The 16,707-nt window shown below is 44.7% G+C and overlaps 1 protein-coding gene and 1 long non-coding RNA gene across 5 annotated transcripts in view; one reads left to right on the top strand and one right to left on the bottom strand.

The window, feature by feature from the left end:
• SPATA13 (spermatogenesis associated 13) overlaps nt 1-16,707 on the bottom strand; it is a 327,713-nt gene that overhangs the window by 47,228 nt on the left and 263,778 nt on the right. For all 4 annotated transcript variants that reach the window (XM_054445913.2, XM_054445914.2, XM_063650617.1 and 1 more), the window contains 2 exons: nt 9,565-9,930; nt 7,542-7,686 (listed from right to left, as the gene is read on the bottom strand). In XM_054445913.2, coding sequence (XP_054301888.2) covers nt 7,542-7,686; nt 9,565-9,930 — 511 coding nt within the window. The remainder of the gene's footprint in view (nt 1-7,541; nt 7,687-9,564; nt 9,931-16,707) is intronic.
• Nucleotides 4,997-6,659, top strand: LOC129011198 (uncharacterized). The gene is made up of 3 exons (XR_008493269.1): nt 4,997-5,100; nt 6,208-6,328; nt 6,451-6,659. It is a non-coding gene; the product is annotated as an uncharacterized LOC129011198 (long non-coding RNA).

Below are 16,707 nucleotides of genomic sequence, written 5' to 3'. Positions count from 1 at the left end.
GTTTTTTCTGTATACAGACCAACCTCAATTCTGTGCAGAAAACATCTATCAGAGTAAGAAAGCAAGTGAGGCTCCGGGGACTGTATGGGGACGGCAGGTGGGGATGGCTCCCCTTGGCGGCCACGTGGGTGGAAGCCCCTTGCTCTGCCCCCTCCCTGCAGACAGCAGCAGAAAGATGCACTGATCTGTTCACAAGAAGAGCCCCCATAAGATTCCCTAAGACCTTTGCGAGCTGTGGTCTTCCCTATTCTCTCCGGCTTAGCAAGGAGGTAGCAGCATTCCTGCAGGGTCACTCGCAAGTGCCTGTTGGGCCCCAGGGGTTCTTGGGAGGCCCAGCACCCAGCTCAGAGTGCACAAGGCCAGGCATGAGACGAGATGCCCACGGGCAGCCTGCAGATGCTTATCAAAACTACAGCTTACCCATAGGGATGGTCCACCCCAAGGATGCTAACCTTGCTCCCCAGTGGCTGGCTAGGATATGCTCCGCTTTTATCAATTTCCTGCCCTGGCAAAGCTCCTGACATGGACCTGAGTAGTGGAAGAGCAGTAACCTTGATCGTATGGGGAAGAGGACCTGTTTCTGTGGTAGAAAGTGTTCTGTTTAGAACTCAGCATTTCTTTTAAAATAGTCCTTTGTTTTTGTGGTAAAAGGGAAAATGTAGCATGCTGGATTTATCACTAAGACATTTATTTTCAAAATTTAAGTATCTTATTCCTCACTTATATCTCTAACTTTTCAGTCTCTTTTTTTTTTTAGCGGAGAGGAGGTCTCACTCTGTTGCCCAGGGCTGGAGTGCAGTGGTGCGATCTTGGCCCGCTGCAACCTCTGCCTCCCAGGCTCAAGCAATCCTCCCATCTCAGCCTCCTGAGTAGCTGGGACGACAAGCATGCACCACAACTCTTGGCTAATTTTTTTGTATTTTTAGTAGAGACGGGGTTTCGCCATGTTGGCCAGGCTGGTCTCAAACTCCTGGGCTCAAGTGATCTGCCCACCTCAGCCTCCCAAAGTGCTGGGATTACAGACATGAGCCACCATGCCCAGCCTTTTTTTTTTTTGAGATGAACTCTTTATTCTCATGGTAAACTCTAGCATAAACAAGGACCAATTTCGCACATCTGTGACACTTTTTACTTGCTTTCTCATTGACAAGCAGAGTCCAGAATTTTTTTTTTTTTTTTTTTTTTTTTTTTTTTTTTTTGAGATAGAGTTTCACTCCTGTTGCCCAGGCTGGAGTGCAATGGCGCAATGTAGGCTCACTGCAACCTCCATCTTCTGTGTTCAAGCAATTCTCCTGCCTCAGCCTCCCAAGTAGCTGGGATTACAGGCATGCACCACCACACCCAGCTAATTTTGTATTTTTAGTAGAGAAAGAGATGAGCTTTCACCATGTTGGTCAGGCTAGTCTTGAACTCCTAACCTCAGGTGATCCACCACACCCGCCCAGAATCCAGAATTCTTATCGTTTCAGAGCAGGTTTTCAAAAGCACTCCTCTCTTCACCACTCACTGGCCAGCTCAGATGGGCTTCTCAGACAGGCTGGTTGGCATAAAATTTGGGTCATGCTGTCCCGTTCACAGATCAAGATGGTATTTATTTATAACCTGCCTTTAAAGGACTCAATTTTTGGTTGTTTCCTAATGAAAAATGTGGATAGGTGGTTATGATTTAGTTTTACAACCTGCCTGCTAGGAATTCGTATTATTGCATCACTCTGATAAAGAATGAGTGACTCAGCCTAGCTCACTAGAGAGCTAGACTGAGTCAATTTGCTTTTCTTTTCTAGCTTGCAAAAAAGAACTATATTTGCAAAAAAAAAGTAAAAATTTAAAAAATCAACCTGAGCAATTACTTCAGTAAGTTAGAAACATTTTTTAAAGCAAGTCAACTTGCCAAGTTTGTGTCCCCTCAAAAAGGGCATTTTCTCTGGTTTTTATATCTAGCTATTATTGTACCTCATCTTGACGTTCCTCTTTTATTATCTGGCAGTATTACTAAATGCTCTAATATGGTGTACTTACTGGTTAACTAAAGGGCTTTCAAGAAATGTAACAGACCAGGTATCTTTTTTTGAAAGGGGTCTACCCACATCAACTGACTTCGGTGCATGGGTGTGCATTCGTCCTTTGCTTGTCTCCGTGAAGTTCCCACTCAAGTCTAACAGCGAAGTAAACTGGACACTCTCCTCTCTGGGAGACAAGAAAAGCAAGCTAATCTGAACTCTGGACAAGATAAGTAGAAAGAGCAGGGGAATGGATAATAGAGAAGAAGGGAAATTCAAAGTAAGAATTCTGAAAAGCAATCAAATTTGACTTCTGATCAACATAAACAGACCGGTTAAAGGAAGAAGTATGGTTGGAACCCAATGTTAAGTACAAAAAAATTAGGAGCTTAGGTAGGCTGTGATGGAGTAAGTTGTCTCAAATGAAAGAGAAAAGCTTCATTGAAAGTAAAGCAAAGGCGGCAAAGATAATTCCCCAGGAAAATCTTCCAGCAGTGTAGGCATCCTTCCTGAAACCCAAAGGAGAAGCCACAAACACCATCCCCAACAATGCAGTGGTGTTTACAGGTTGTCACTCTTCCCTCTGATAAGGCTCCAATAAGTGCCACTAAGATTCATTATCCCAACTCCATTATCCCAAATAACACACCCAGTAGCCTACAAACATGACTCAGGCCTGTCCCACATGACCTGCCTTCGCAGGCTGTGTGGCTGCTAAGAGGTAAGACAGGTGCTTCAAACAGGGCCAGAGAAAAGCGGCGAGAGAAAGGAAGAGCACAGCATGGCGCTGCCAAGTTCTCAGAAGGGAGGGCTCCATTCACCTAGAAAGACTCTGCCTTAATTTCTTTAAAAAAAAAAAAAATTAAATGCAATGTTCAATTTTCTATATTTTGAGAAAAATTTAGTTGTGGGTACTACTTAATTTGGAGAGCTTTTTGTATTATTATTTTAAACTCACATAATAATTGTACAATATTTATGGGGTACAGTGTGATATTTCAATATATATATACAATGTGGAATGAGCAAATCAGGGTAATTAGTATATCATCACCTCAAGCACTTATCATTTATTTGTATTAAGAACATTTGAATCCTCTCTTCTAGCTATTTTGAACTATACAATACATTGCCATTAACTGTGGTCACAGTAGGACTTATTCTTCCTGTCTAGCTCTATTTTTATATCCATTTACCAACCTTTGGTTATCAAGATTTTGAGAATACTTGACCAGGGAGGAGAAATATATTTTCATTATTATTTAAAAGTTGATACTACAGAAAATTTCAAATACACACAAAAGCAGATAACACCATGAACCCACAATTATCAATCTTTTGCCAATATTGTTTCAACTATTTCCCACCAACTTTTTTGGAGTATTTTAAAACAAATCTCACATATCATATTTTATGCAGAAAGTATTTCACTCTCTATCTATAACAAACAAGGACTTAAAAATAACTGCACTATCTTATCCCAACTAACAAAATTAAAAATAATTCCTTCGTATTGCCAAATATTCAGTTCATCTGAAAATCTCCCCAACGTGTCTCAAAATGATGCTTTTATAGCTGGTTTGCTGAGATCAATTTGTGGGCTTACTGAGCTGGATGCCATTCTAGCACTTTGTTGGTATGTAAACCTAAAACCCTCAGTGCATAGAAAGGAAGGAGTTCCAGGACTGAGATGGAAATGCTAGAGATGGTCTATCATGTGAGTCTCACCACCCCTTGGGCTGCATCTCCCCTGTGACAGCAGCTTTTATAATTAATGTATTGCTAATCTCTCTAGGCCAGAGATACTGCTGAGAGATGGTTCCACTGCAATGCAGACCTGGTCCTCCATGGAGGTAGGACACCTGTCATGGGAAAGGTGGGCATAGTTACTATACCACACAGCAGGGCCAGCTTGGTCATCTGAATGGTTTGACCTGTGAAATCTCTGGTTGTGCTGTTAACTGATCTCAGGGTCCCTAGGAACAAAACAGACGAGTGATTCCACAAAGGTACCACAAGATTGTGTAGGAGGAACTCTCCAGGGCTGGCAAGCAGAGCCCGACCTGAGCCACATGACAGAGAAGACAAGGGAGGGCCCTCACTCAACTCCCAGACTCAGGCCTCTTGATGGAGCAGAGCCAGGGAGCCTCAGGGTAGGCATCCTACCTCAAGTCTTCTTCCTAGCTTCTCAAAGAGAACTCCTACCATCAGCCTGGTGACTGTGTCCTCAGGACAGGGAAACTCCCGGCGGCAAATGTAAGTAACACTCTTCCCAAGCCTTTCTGAGTAGGAGAGATGGCTTTGGCAAGACAAGGATTTAGCTCGTGTGCACTCCTGGTTAGGAGCTAATGGCTTGGCTGAATGGCCCGGAAGAATATGTAAAGAACAAGATGGGCTGAGGATGAGTTTGGGGAAGGGGTGTAACTGGCTACATCAGAATACCCGCAGAGCATGAGATGATGTCCATCCTACATGAATCCTTATTGCAAGAGAGGCTAATTAATCATCATGTGGACATGCCGTCCCAATGTGCAGCTAGGTGCCAGTCTTCCTTCCTAGTCATCTTGATACTTGCTCAGTGGGTTCATAAAAACGAAAAAAAAAAAAAAAAAGAAGAAAGAAAAAGGCCATGGTGGCAAAAATGGATGCCAAGCCTGGGCTAAACCACAGGAAGTCTGGGCCTTCCCCTCAACAAAGCTGATGATACGGTTCCCTGCAGGAACCAGACAGCCCCTTGTGGAAAGCTGATTGCAGTGGGGCCTTTTCATAATAGAGGGGGTGGTGATTTGTCCCTACTGGAAGGGCCACTTATGCTGGGCTTGGATTTGTTTTCCTGCACTGTCAGGCCTCTGTGGATCCTCCAGAAGGCCCCTATCCTGTCGCAGCATCTCACACGCCACCCAGGCCCAGAACGTCACAGAGAAGGAAGCACATGACCCCATCACACCCAATAACGACCAAATAAAAATGAAGTTACGGAGGCAGCTGGGAGACACACCCAGAAGTTGCCATACTGCCCTGGATGGGACGCAAGCTCTGAAGCAGTGACTAATTTGGAGAGGCTCGCCCACAGCAGAAGATGCAGGGCCGGAAACCAAGGGTAAATATAGAAGCAGCTTCTTAGGATTACTTAATAATACACTTGCAAAATGTTTTCTTTCCACCTAGGAACTCTGCTCTGTTGAAACTGAATTTAGTGCCCCCCAAGGGAGAAGTACTTCCTCCAGAGTTCACAGTCCTGGCCACAATGAATTAGAACCAAGGCTGGCCATTTTTGCCTCTTCATACCACTGGGAAAATGAGCACCCATGGAAAATGGGGATGGCTTTTGTGGTCACTGCTACCATATTTCTCAAATGGACTAACGCAGTCGCCTTCAAATCAATCTCCATTCCTCTTCCTTTCTCCCCACAAACTGTCCTCCCTCTCTAAGCATAAACCAGAGCATACTATGCTCCTGCTGGCAATGGCGTCACATCACACTTAGAACAAGCTCAGCCTCCTCATGACCTGCAGAGCCCTTTCCAGTGTCAGCCCACCTCCCAGCCTGCAACATCCTCGTCTGCCTCTTGCTCCCTGAGCTCCTGTCACTGTGACCTCCTTGCTGAACCTCAGACACATCATGTTTCCTGACTGTCTTTGGGCTTCTGGTGCTCCTTCTGCTAGGACTTCTCCTCCCTTGGATCTCTGCCTCCTACTCACCCGTCCCCAGCATCACCTCCTTGGAGAGGTGGCTCTCTCCCCCACCTACTCCTACTCCTCACATTACCCAAAGTCATCTTCTGCAGGGCCGTGACTGGTGCCTTGGTGCATCCTACACATTGACTTATGGAATCTGTTCAAATGCTGAAACGTAAACTTTGCATGACGTTTTATTCTCCACAAATTCTCTATTTCCTTCCTTTCCCCGCTTTGCCATTCTGGTAGGGATGTGTTGCTTAAATCTGCCTCTGGTTATCAACGCTGAAGAGGCACTGCATGGAACTGGAGGACTAGTTATCCTAAGAGGTCCTAGACTTGGAGGTGTCTGCTGCCACTGATGAGGCTCTGGGTGTCTCCCTCTAGGGAAGAGAGAGAGGGTTCACGGAACAGGTGCGTCGTGTTAGAATGACACTCTTTGGAAATGAATGCTCTCTGTCCTGTTTTATTTTTCTTTATAGTACTGTCTGCCCTGTTAAATACTTACTTGGCCTGCCTTCACATATAGAAGGCAAGGGTCCCTGGAGACAGACACCCCACCCTCCTCCCTGTTCCAGTACCACCAGGTGGTGGACATATCACCTAAGCTCGGACAGCTGAATCTTCCATCCTGGGACCTGAACCCGTGGGTGAGTGACAGAAAGACAGTCACTAACTCCTAATAAGTTAACTCCTTATTATAACTCCTCCCCAAATAAGCATACACTTCTTCAAGATAGGGTCTTTAATTAAATGTTTTGTATTTTCAAAGTGCCCACTGGATACCCAGATAAAGTGCTCACTGGATACCTCACTAGCTCCTGGGACGGTGCCATGGCCAGTCTCCCCATCACACACCTTCCTGCGGCTCCTCCACTCCCACGAGTGAACCTGGTTGCCATCCCTTCCCTAGCCTGGTTCCCCAGCCATCCCATCAATTCTGGGCACACCTGGCACCCTTCCAATAAATTCCCTTTTTGCTTAGGACAGCCAGAGTTAGGTTTTGTTGCTTTTCAACAAAGGAACACTAAAATTAAAACATTTTTAACATAACAACAAAAACCAGTGTTACAGAAAGCAGGGAAAGGCTGTGTGTACACAGGTATGGGGTGGGAGGAGAAGTGCTCTACATTCCTACCAAACAATGCTATTGTTATTTCTGCCTATTCTTTTAAAATCTTCTGCCATATGGGTACACGCTGCATATTGTTACAAACATGGTATATGTTTTTGATTGAATTGTGTCCCCTCAAAAAGATGGTGAAGTCCTAACCCCCACTACCCATGAGTGTGACCTTATTTGGAAATAGTCTTGGTAGATAATCACATTAAGATGAGGTCACTAAGTTGGGCCCACATGCAGTAAGCCTGGTGTCTTTACAAAAAGGGGAAATCTGAACATAGACAGACACAGGGGAGAACGCCATGTGAACATGAAGGCAGAGATGAGGCAATGCTCCTACAAGCCAAGGAACACTGAGGGCACCAGACGCGAGGAGAGCAGCCTGGAGCAGACCCTCCCTCACAGCCCTCAGAAGAAACTGACCCTGCTGACACGTTGATCTTGGATTTCTAGCCTGGGTCTCGGTTCTTTAGGGATCTCCACCTGCAGGAATGTATGTACACGGACACCACAGGAGGGGCAAACTTCTCAAACTTAGAGCCACCAGCCTGGCACACAGAGCATCTACCCCAGACAGCAAATGATGCACCATTCTCCTGAGATGAGCCTTTCTCACTCCCAGACAAACGCGCCCTGGCCCGAGGGAGGCGCGAAGGTGCAGAACCTGCTGCCTCAGGTTAGCTGGAAACAGTCAGATGGGCCCATGGCAGCTCTGAAAGGAAAGGGACTCTAAGACTCACTGTTGGATGCTCTCATCTGCCGCCGGCGTCCCACACGGTCCAACCCAATGGGGGTGCTCTGGGAGAATGTGAAGGGCCGGAACCGGGCCGACACAGCCTTGTAGGGTGGCACCTGGTGAGCAGGCATGGGCGGCCTGGAAGCCGGCTGCAAAAAGAAAGCAAAATCTGTGAGGAGGTGCCAGGAAGTGGCAGCTCTTGCAAGCACCTCACATGCATAACGCTCTCACCTCGAAGCCACTCACAGACGTGAAATGGTTTCTCCAATCCTGCCACGAGTTGCAGGCTGCACCGAAGCCCACTGGCAACTCATGATGCTACAGTTTTTAACAATCCTGATCAGCTTACTGGCCCGCACCCTGCAGCCTCATGTTTCATCTCCCTTGTCTGCAACATGCCAATAGGTGACACTAAGGAAAAAGAAGCTTCTGAGAAGAGGAAGGCACATTTAGGAAGCAGTGGAGTTGTCACACAGATGCAGGGTCACAAGGGTAAGAAGATGCTTTCCCAGGGGTGACCTCTGGAGGAAGCCAGGACAAGGCCACAAACCCGGCCAGGTGGCCAACTGTGATCCTCACATCCTTCTTCAGCCTCCTTTGCTCCTCCTCGCCGACACAGAGCCCGGCATAGACGAGACCTCAATAAGGATTTGTGGAGCTGAAGGCAAGCCTTGCTTACCCAAACTCACACGGCAGTGGAGCTTTAGTTGAAAGAAGTGGTTTTCCATCTAGTTGCCCAGGTCTCTCTTAAAATGCCCTTCTGGTTTTCTATAATAGCGATCCCTAAACTATTAATCAATGGCCCAGTTGCTTTATGCGTTCCTTAGATTTCTTTTTTTCTTCTTTTGTTTATTACATGCATATTCTGCTTATGTAATTCCTTAGGTTTTCTTACAATTTTCCCACTCAATTCCCTACATTAGGTTATAGTACAGAAAATTACTTTGCACATTCCTTTTGGCTGCTCTGAAATGAAACCCTTTCTAAGGCTATGGAGCATCCTGAACTATTGTTCTGAGTTAAAATGGGTGACAATTTGCTTCAGTACAGAATCATTTCCCAACAGTGGAGCACCTTCAGAGAAAAGATTCTTAAACTTTTCATGATATTCTGTAACTTAATTTTTTAACCTTAAGAAATCAATTCAATTTATTTAAGCAAGAGTTTTTGAGTGCTTGTTATAAACAAGGCACTGTGTGGGGCTTTACAGGAAAAACGTAAACGTATACAATCCAGTACTAGTACAGTATAGGAGTTCCCTTTTAAGATAATTTTATGGGTTACTTATGACATCAGCTACCAGGTTTTAAAAATGAAAGTGGGCATATATATTACTCATATATTGTTCTGTGAATGTTTACCATGGCCAGGGTATTAGCCTCTCCAAGTAAGTATACACTTCTCCAAGATAGGGTCTTTAATTAAATGTTTTGTATTTTCAAAGTGCTCACTAGATACCCGGATAAATATTTGTTGAATTACTAAACTATACTAAGAAACCAGTACTAAGTGTTTAATCCATTGTCAAACTATTAATAGTTGCAAAGTTGCAACTCAAAAAAAAAATAAGAAGAAGAAAATGGTAGAAAACAAAATACTTTATCTCCTAAAAAACTATTTCTTCTTTACATTTTATTTATTTCTTCTTTACATTTTATCTTTACATTTTAACAATGAACAATACTGTCTTTTTCAACAATTACTTCTTTCAGGAGTCTTACTAAATATGCCCTGCTACCTTTCCCTGGTTAGACTCTCAGGTTATTCAGAAACAAACAGCAAATGAGTCTCATGTATTATTTGAGATCCCAGGAAAGAAAGATTAGCAAAAGGCATCCAAACGTCAGATGGTTAGTTTGAATTCAAGCATGTTTTCACACAGTCAGGAAGAAAAGGTGGTTAAGTACATGGTGCCGCCCTTGAGAACGGGAGAGAAAAAGCAGATCCAGTTTAGTGTGCAGACAGAATAGAGGCAGGAAGCTGGAGGGCGCCTCTGCTGGCTTGGGGAGGTGCACACCAGATCTTACTTGGGTCAGAAGATTGTCCAGTTCCTCCGTCTGGTTGGTCCCATACAAGCTGACCCCACCTATCACGGAAATGGGGCGCCTTCTCCAGGCTCCTTTGGGGCAGCCCACTGGAGCATTCTGGTCTTCAGGGCTGGCAGAAGTCATGCTTGCCTGGGGGTCCTCGTCCACACGGTCTTCCTTCTGGGGGTCTGTAGCAACTGAATCTTCAGGAATAGACAAACTGCGGCTGGCCAGCTGGCCGTAGTCAGAGAATGGCCGAGGCCTTGGCCGTCTCCCAGAGCCCCATCTCCTCTTGGGGGTTCTCTGTGTCTCTGTTCTTTCCTCATCCTGTGATAAGCCTCGCCTCCAGGGGCCATCAGGGACGACCTTTCAAATGCGAACAGGTCAGGTGAGCTCAATATCCAGGAAGGTATTAAAAAAAGAACAAGCCATATATTCCCTCTCACCACCACAGCTGTGCCTCGGGTTTTCTTGATTTACTTGTTTATTAAAACAGTTATTTGTGTACTAGAACGTGAAGACACAACTAAACCTTAAGCAAAATAACCAAATCTATTATTATAGGCTGATTCAATAGCTGATTCTAGGCTGATATTTCAATATCATAATTGAAATAGTGGTTTAGTGACCAATGATGAGCTATGATAAAAGGCATTAAGAAAATTAGCACTGGCCGGATGCGGTGGCTCATGCCTGTAATCCTAGCACTCTGGGAGGCCGAGGCAGGCAGATCACTTGAGGTCAGGAGTTCAAGACCAGCCTGGGCAACATGCAGAGAAACCCTCTCTCTACCAAAAATACAAAAATTAGCGGGGCATGGTGGCGCGTGTCTGTAGTCCCACCTACTTGGGAGGCTGAGAAAGGAGACTTGCTTGATCCTGGGAAGCAAAAGTTGTAGTTGCACCACCACACTCCAGCCTGGGTGAAAGAGCACGACTCTTTCTTAAAAAAAAAAAAAAATCAGCACCATCGTGTATTAGTAAAATGAACTTTATAAGTATCATAGGTGTCCCCCAAAATATACCTAACAACAGCATGGGGGGCCAAAGACCTGCCAGGAGAAGAAATGAATGGGTAATGCTATCCACTGCTGTTCTATCCACTTCTTTCAATAACGTGCACTACTTAAAAATAGAAGGTCCTTTAAGAGGACTAAGTCCAGGGTTGTCAGGAGCCAACACTCGAGGAGCCTCTGGCTCCCACCAACGGCCTCCAGGCAGCACTCTGATGGGGTGAGCACTGAACGAGGATTCAAAGAACTAGACTAGGCTACTCACTAGTGGTGTGAGCTGGGGCAAGTCACAACTGACCTTTCTGGATCTCAGATTTTGGACTGGACAATCCCACAGCTCAAAAGTCTATGATCCTAAATGAGGCATCACCTTCTAATTTTTTCAGATAATTTTTCAGAGGCAACACAATGTGCTAGAAAAACACATGATGCTGGGAATCGAGCAGACATGTTCAATCACTGTGTCTGGCCCAAGACCTAGTACAATCTCAGGCAAGTCACCTAACTTCTGTGATCTGGCTCCGTAGCCATTCCCTGGGAAACAGCAGGTCCTTAGAAGGGTGAGACGTAACAATGGTGAGACAGCTCTTACGTCAGGAGTTCTTTGCTGCTCTCAAAAAGCTGGGCCATGGAGTAACCATTCCCAGGGATCAGGCCTGATGAGAGAGCAGTTGTCTGAGCAGACCCCTCAAGGCCTGGCCAGAGAGGAGGGCTGCGTCAGAGACCTGCAGGAGTGGAGGCCCGTGAGCTATGCCTGTGTGCCCTCCGTCTTCCACCCCTGAACCTTACCTACAGATATAAACAAAAAGGGCTGTCAGTCAGGCCATGGGCACAGGGAGGACAACCAGAACCACCAGAGAAGGTAGACTATGACTGCAGGAGTCCCTGGGAGCTCACAGAGCTGGTGCCGCAGCCCACTGGCTCCCTCCTTGAGAAACCAAAATGGTGGCTGGTAGAGGCAAAGGAGGCACACCTCCAGCCAGTGACAAGAAGACCCTGGGCCCCAGGCTCGCCATTTCCAGCACTTTGGGAGGCCAAGATGGGCAGATCACTTGAGGTCAGGAGTTTGAGACCAGCTGGCCAACATGGTGAAACCCTGTCTCTACTAAAATACAACAAAATTAGCCAGGTGTGGTGACAGGTGCCTGTAATCCCAGCTACTTGGGAGGCTGAGGCAGGAGAGTCACTTGAACACGGGAGGTGGAAGTTGCAGTGGGCTGAAATTGCACCACTGCACTCCAGCCCGAGTGACAGGAGGAGACTCTGTCTCAAAAAAAAAAAAAAAAAAAGAAAGAAAGAAGAGAATGCGGAGCAAAGAGCATAGTGTGGGGTTTGTAGATACTTTACTCCAACCCCTCATTTTTCAAATCAGGAAAACTGGGACCTAAAGAAGTGACGTGACTTGCCCAGGGCCACACAGTTAATCAGTGGCAACAAAGACACAAAACAATGGGCTTCGTGATTTCTTTTCCAGAAATTTTCCTGCAATGCCACGTCACCTCTGCTCAAAAGACAATCCCGTGCAGGTTCCAGCAACTTCCCCTCTGTTGCTGTCCACAGATCCCTCCTGCCTGGGCTGCCACCTTTAATTCTCTCTCCACTGACGGCATCCAGAATAGCATACAAATGATTTTGAGCTGAAGACTTTAGAGAGTGAACTCTGTTATCTGCCTAAAAGCAGAGCCTCTCAAAAGAACTGAACTGTCACAAATTCCCTCCTGGAAGTTGCCTGCAACCAGGGAAAAGGGGAACCCATACCCAAACAGACACTGTCACAAAACTCATGTATTTTCCTGAAAGCCTATTTATCTTTCCTAAGAGTCACTTGTTTTCCCATAAGTTCTCTTCTCCCCTCCTAGTAAGATGCCACATACGGCTTAAATTCTAACCACCTTCTTGAGTCACTTTTTTTTTTTTTTTTTGAGATGGAGTCACACTCTTGTCACCAGGCTGGAGTGCAGTGGTGTCATCTCCACTCACTGCAACCTCCAACTCCCAGGTTCAAGTGATTATCCTGCCTCAGCCTCGAGTAGCTGGGATTACAGGCACGAACCACCACGCCCAGCTAATTTATATATATATATATATTTTAGTAGAGATGGGGTTTCACCATGTTAGCCAGAATGGTCTCCAACTCCTGACCTCATGATCCTCCCACCTCAGCCTCCCAAAGTGCTAGGATTACAGGCGTGAGCCACCATACCCGGCCTGAGTCACTTTTTTTTATGAACTCTGCCTCTCACACACAGAGACACGCACAAATGCAGGCATGTGAATAAACATGTCTTTTCTTCTGCTAATCTGTCTTCTGTCAATTTAATTCACAGGCCTTAAATTCACAGGCCTTAAGAACAGAGCCAAAGAGTGTAGAGGAAGCGTTTTTTTCCTCCCCAACACCACTATAGGAAAATATGAGAGAAATCATGAAAAGGTTAATATTATTTTCTCTATTACACATGAAAAACAAAGATAGTTTAAATTACTGAATCAAATGGCACAGACAACTTAAGTACATAGTGAGAATAAACCCAATTACATTATTGCCCTGTAATAAAAAGGTTCAGGAACAACACACTAGAAAAACAGAAGTACAAGAAGACCACAGGCAGGGAACCGTCCACCTGCTCACAAACGGACGTGCAACCCTTTGTTCTGTTCTATTTTTAGTTTTTTGGGGTCTGGTTTGTTTTGGTTTTACACTTACGCGACATGCACCCTGCCTTTTCCCAGTAATGCCAGAAGTAAGGAACTACTCCAGGCAGTGACAGATGCTGGGTACAGGCAGGTGAGCTCCAAGCAGGTCAGTAGACAGCAGGGGGCAGGACTCGGGATCATTCCTTTAACACATCATGCCTCAGAGTCAGCACAGTAGAGCACACAAAACCAACTGTTGGCCGGAGCACAGTGGCTCACACCTGTAATCCCAGCACTTTGGGAGGCTCAAGCAGGAGGATTACTTGAGCCCAGGAGTTCGAGACCAGGCTGGGCAACATAGTGAAACTTTATCTAAAAATAAATAAATAATAGCAGGGCGTGGTTGCATGTGCCTGTGGTCCCAGCTACTTGGGAGACCGAGGCAGGAGGACTGCTTGAGCCCAGGAGGTGGAGGCTGCAGTGATCCATGATTGCACTACTGCACTCCAGCCTGGGCGACAAGGCAAGACCTGTCGTCAAAAAAAAAAAAAAAAAAAAAAGAAACAAACTGTAATTCTATGTTCAGTATTTATACAGTTCCAATGAAGATATAAAAGGAGAAAACACTCCCTCTAAAAGGTACCACATATTCTAAAAATAGCAAAACTTAGTTAACAGTATAATACACAAAATTGAAATGTCCATTTTACTCCCAGCAAAAGTATAAAGAGGAGGGTAGAGGAAAACTCTCAGATTTAAGCTCACATTCAAACATTGATTCTTAGCCAAAAGACGGTTAAATTCTTTATGAAACAAATTTGAACTTTGATGGATATTCTAAAATGGAATCTTTTTTTTTTTTTTTTTTTTTTTTTAAGAAAAGTTTATGTACTTCTGAAATACCACCCAGGTTCATTCCAGGGAATGTAGTTTGGTTGTGATTCTACTTGGAACTGTAGACACGCATGTCCCATCAAACAACCTTCTCCAAGAAGTGAGAGCCTAACTCAGACTCTGGCGTGGGCTGCCGGGGCCCACGGATGCACCAAAGAAATATGTGGCTGGGCACAGTCATGTCCTTTAAAGAGTCTTTCTTGACTTTAAAACACCATCATAGAGACCTACCCTCTCCCACGGCCATGCCAGAGCTCTGCCCTAGTCCAAACAATCCAGCCAGAGCTCTATCAGCTCCAAAACAGGCAATTCATACCCGAGTCATAAACCTCTGTAAACAGACTTTTCAGTGGAATTGCTGCCCTTTTAACTCTGGCTTCTCTGCATACATTTTATTTATTTATTTATTTTGCGACAGTCTCACTCTGTTGCCCAGGCAGTGGTACAATCACAGCTCACTGCAGCCTCCACCTCCTGGGCTCAGGTGATCCTCCCGTGTCAGCTTCCCAGGAAGCTGGGACTACAGGTGCATACCACCACACCAGCTAATTTATTATTTTTTGTAGAGCCAGGGATTCACCATGTTGCCCAGGCTGGTCTCAAACTCCTGGGCTCAAGCAATTCACCTGCCTTGGCTTCCCCAAAGGGCTGAGATTACAGGTGCGAACCACAGTGCCTGGCCACTCTGCATACATTTTAAAGTGCTTTGCTTAGTATTACATGTTTTCTTTCTACAAGATTTCATATTTTACTCTGCAAAAGTAAAAAGCCAATATAGGCTTTGTTACCTCCAGTGAGACATCTCAAACTTCTGGCCTCCAGAATGGTGAGAGAACAGATGTCCACTGTTTTAAGCCACCTAGTTTGTGGTGATTTGTTACAGCAACCCTAGGAGACTCATACAGCAAGGTAATTCAGAAGAAAATTCAAGCATAGGGACTCTGGGCATACCAAAGGTTTTTTGAAGATGTATATAAATACAATAAGCTAACCCCCCCGTTTTCTCCTAGGGTACCAACATCCTGGCTACCAAAAGAATTCACATACGGGGTCAAGGTGAGAAGGAATACACCTTGGCAGTTGATGCCACAGAGGACTGCAATGAAAACTGCAATTTTTGAATGCCTACGAGGTGCCAGACCTATGCCAGGCACACATGTTACCTTGCTTAATCTTCACAGCCACCCTGTGAGGCAGGTACTGTTCACAGAATTTTACTGATTAAGACACCAGGGCTAAAATAAATGAAATGATTTGCTCACGTTAATAGAGCCAGAAAAGGGAAGGGCCTATTTCACAAACCAGTCTGTCTGACTTCAAAACCTCTGTCTCTCCTCTGGAAAGCCTGCATACTTAGCATGTACTTTTACAGAAGGAAAATAGAACTTTGCAGATTTTCCCTCCCTTAGATGTAGAACTGCTGGAGGGAGGCGGGAGGGAATGACAGTTATCAGAGGCTCTGGTAACATGTGCCCTAGGCAATCTAGTAAAACCTACAGACCCCAGAATCATATGTTCACATGCATAAAAGAAAATGAGAGAGGATTGTAAAGTAAGATGATTTAAAAGAGCTGTAATGTAGTAACATATGTCACATATCAATTAAGAGGATGAGTGTGAGGTATTGATTCTGAAGTACTCATGAGTGATGTGAATATATTTCAAGACATCAGAAAAACCTGTTGTATAATGTGAAAAAGGTCTGTAATCAGACAATATCACAAATATCTAAAACTCTCGGGTTAGATAACAACACTTAAGAGTATCCTAGGGTATCAGTCTTGTGCTTCAATTCTTAAAAAACGAAATTTTAGGCCTTACAACTTATAAAGTCAAAAAAGTAGCATTTCACTATCCCAGAACTATATCTCATTACCCAACGTCCCTTAAATGAAAATTAATGTGTCATAACCAAAAATACCCTGCATAGGCCTGTTTTTATGTGTTACAACTATCTGTCCTAGGATTTTAAGTGGGTAAGGGGAATGCATAGGATCCCAGATGAAATACCATATTTTGAGGAGTTGAAAGCAGGAACAAGGAAATATTTACATATGCAGAAAGAGATAAGTTTGAGCCTTAATGACATTTTTTCTTGTGGGAGGGGGTGGTATTTTTAACGCCAAAGGAATAACATGTACATTCACTTAGAAATCTTAGATTTTCAAATTGCTTTCCCATCTAACTATATTTCCCAAGAAGCAAAGAAAACATAATTACCCCCATTTTACGATGAGAAGACAATGGATTTACTGAAAGATAAGAGCAAGCGAGATAGTTTAGGCACTTTAATTTCATCTTTGGAAGGCCAGCACTAGACATGACCCCACCATTTATAGCAGTAGGTAAGAAAGATGCAAAATGGCTTTATGGGTTATAGCAAAAACCCTTAGCAGCAATTGATACTGCTCCCCAAAAAGCCTCCATGAGCTTATCACACACGCAGTCTGCACTGCTGGCTTCTGCTCTATGTATTTCTCTGGGCTATTTCTACATTCATCCATGTGTGTGTAGACACAGTCACGCGCAAGCATCCGGCTCGGACTCTTCTGTGTTGGTTCCTCCCACAGCCCTCACCTTCACCTCTCTCCAATGTTCTCTTC

This window comes from Pongo pygmaeus, chromosome 14 (assembly GCF_028885625.2).
Source record: "Pongo pygmaeus isolate AG05252 chromosome 14, NHGRI_mPonPyg2-v2.0_pri, whole genome shotgun sequence".
In the NCBI taxonomy this organism is placed as follows: Eukaryota; Metazoa; Chordata; class Mammalia; order Primates; family Hominidae; genus Pongo; species Pongo pygmaeus.
Note: the sequence above shows the minus strand (reverse complement) of the source record. Positions and strands in the feature narration are given on the sequence as shown.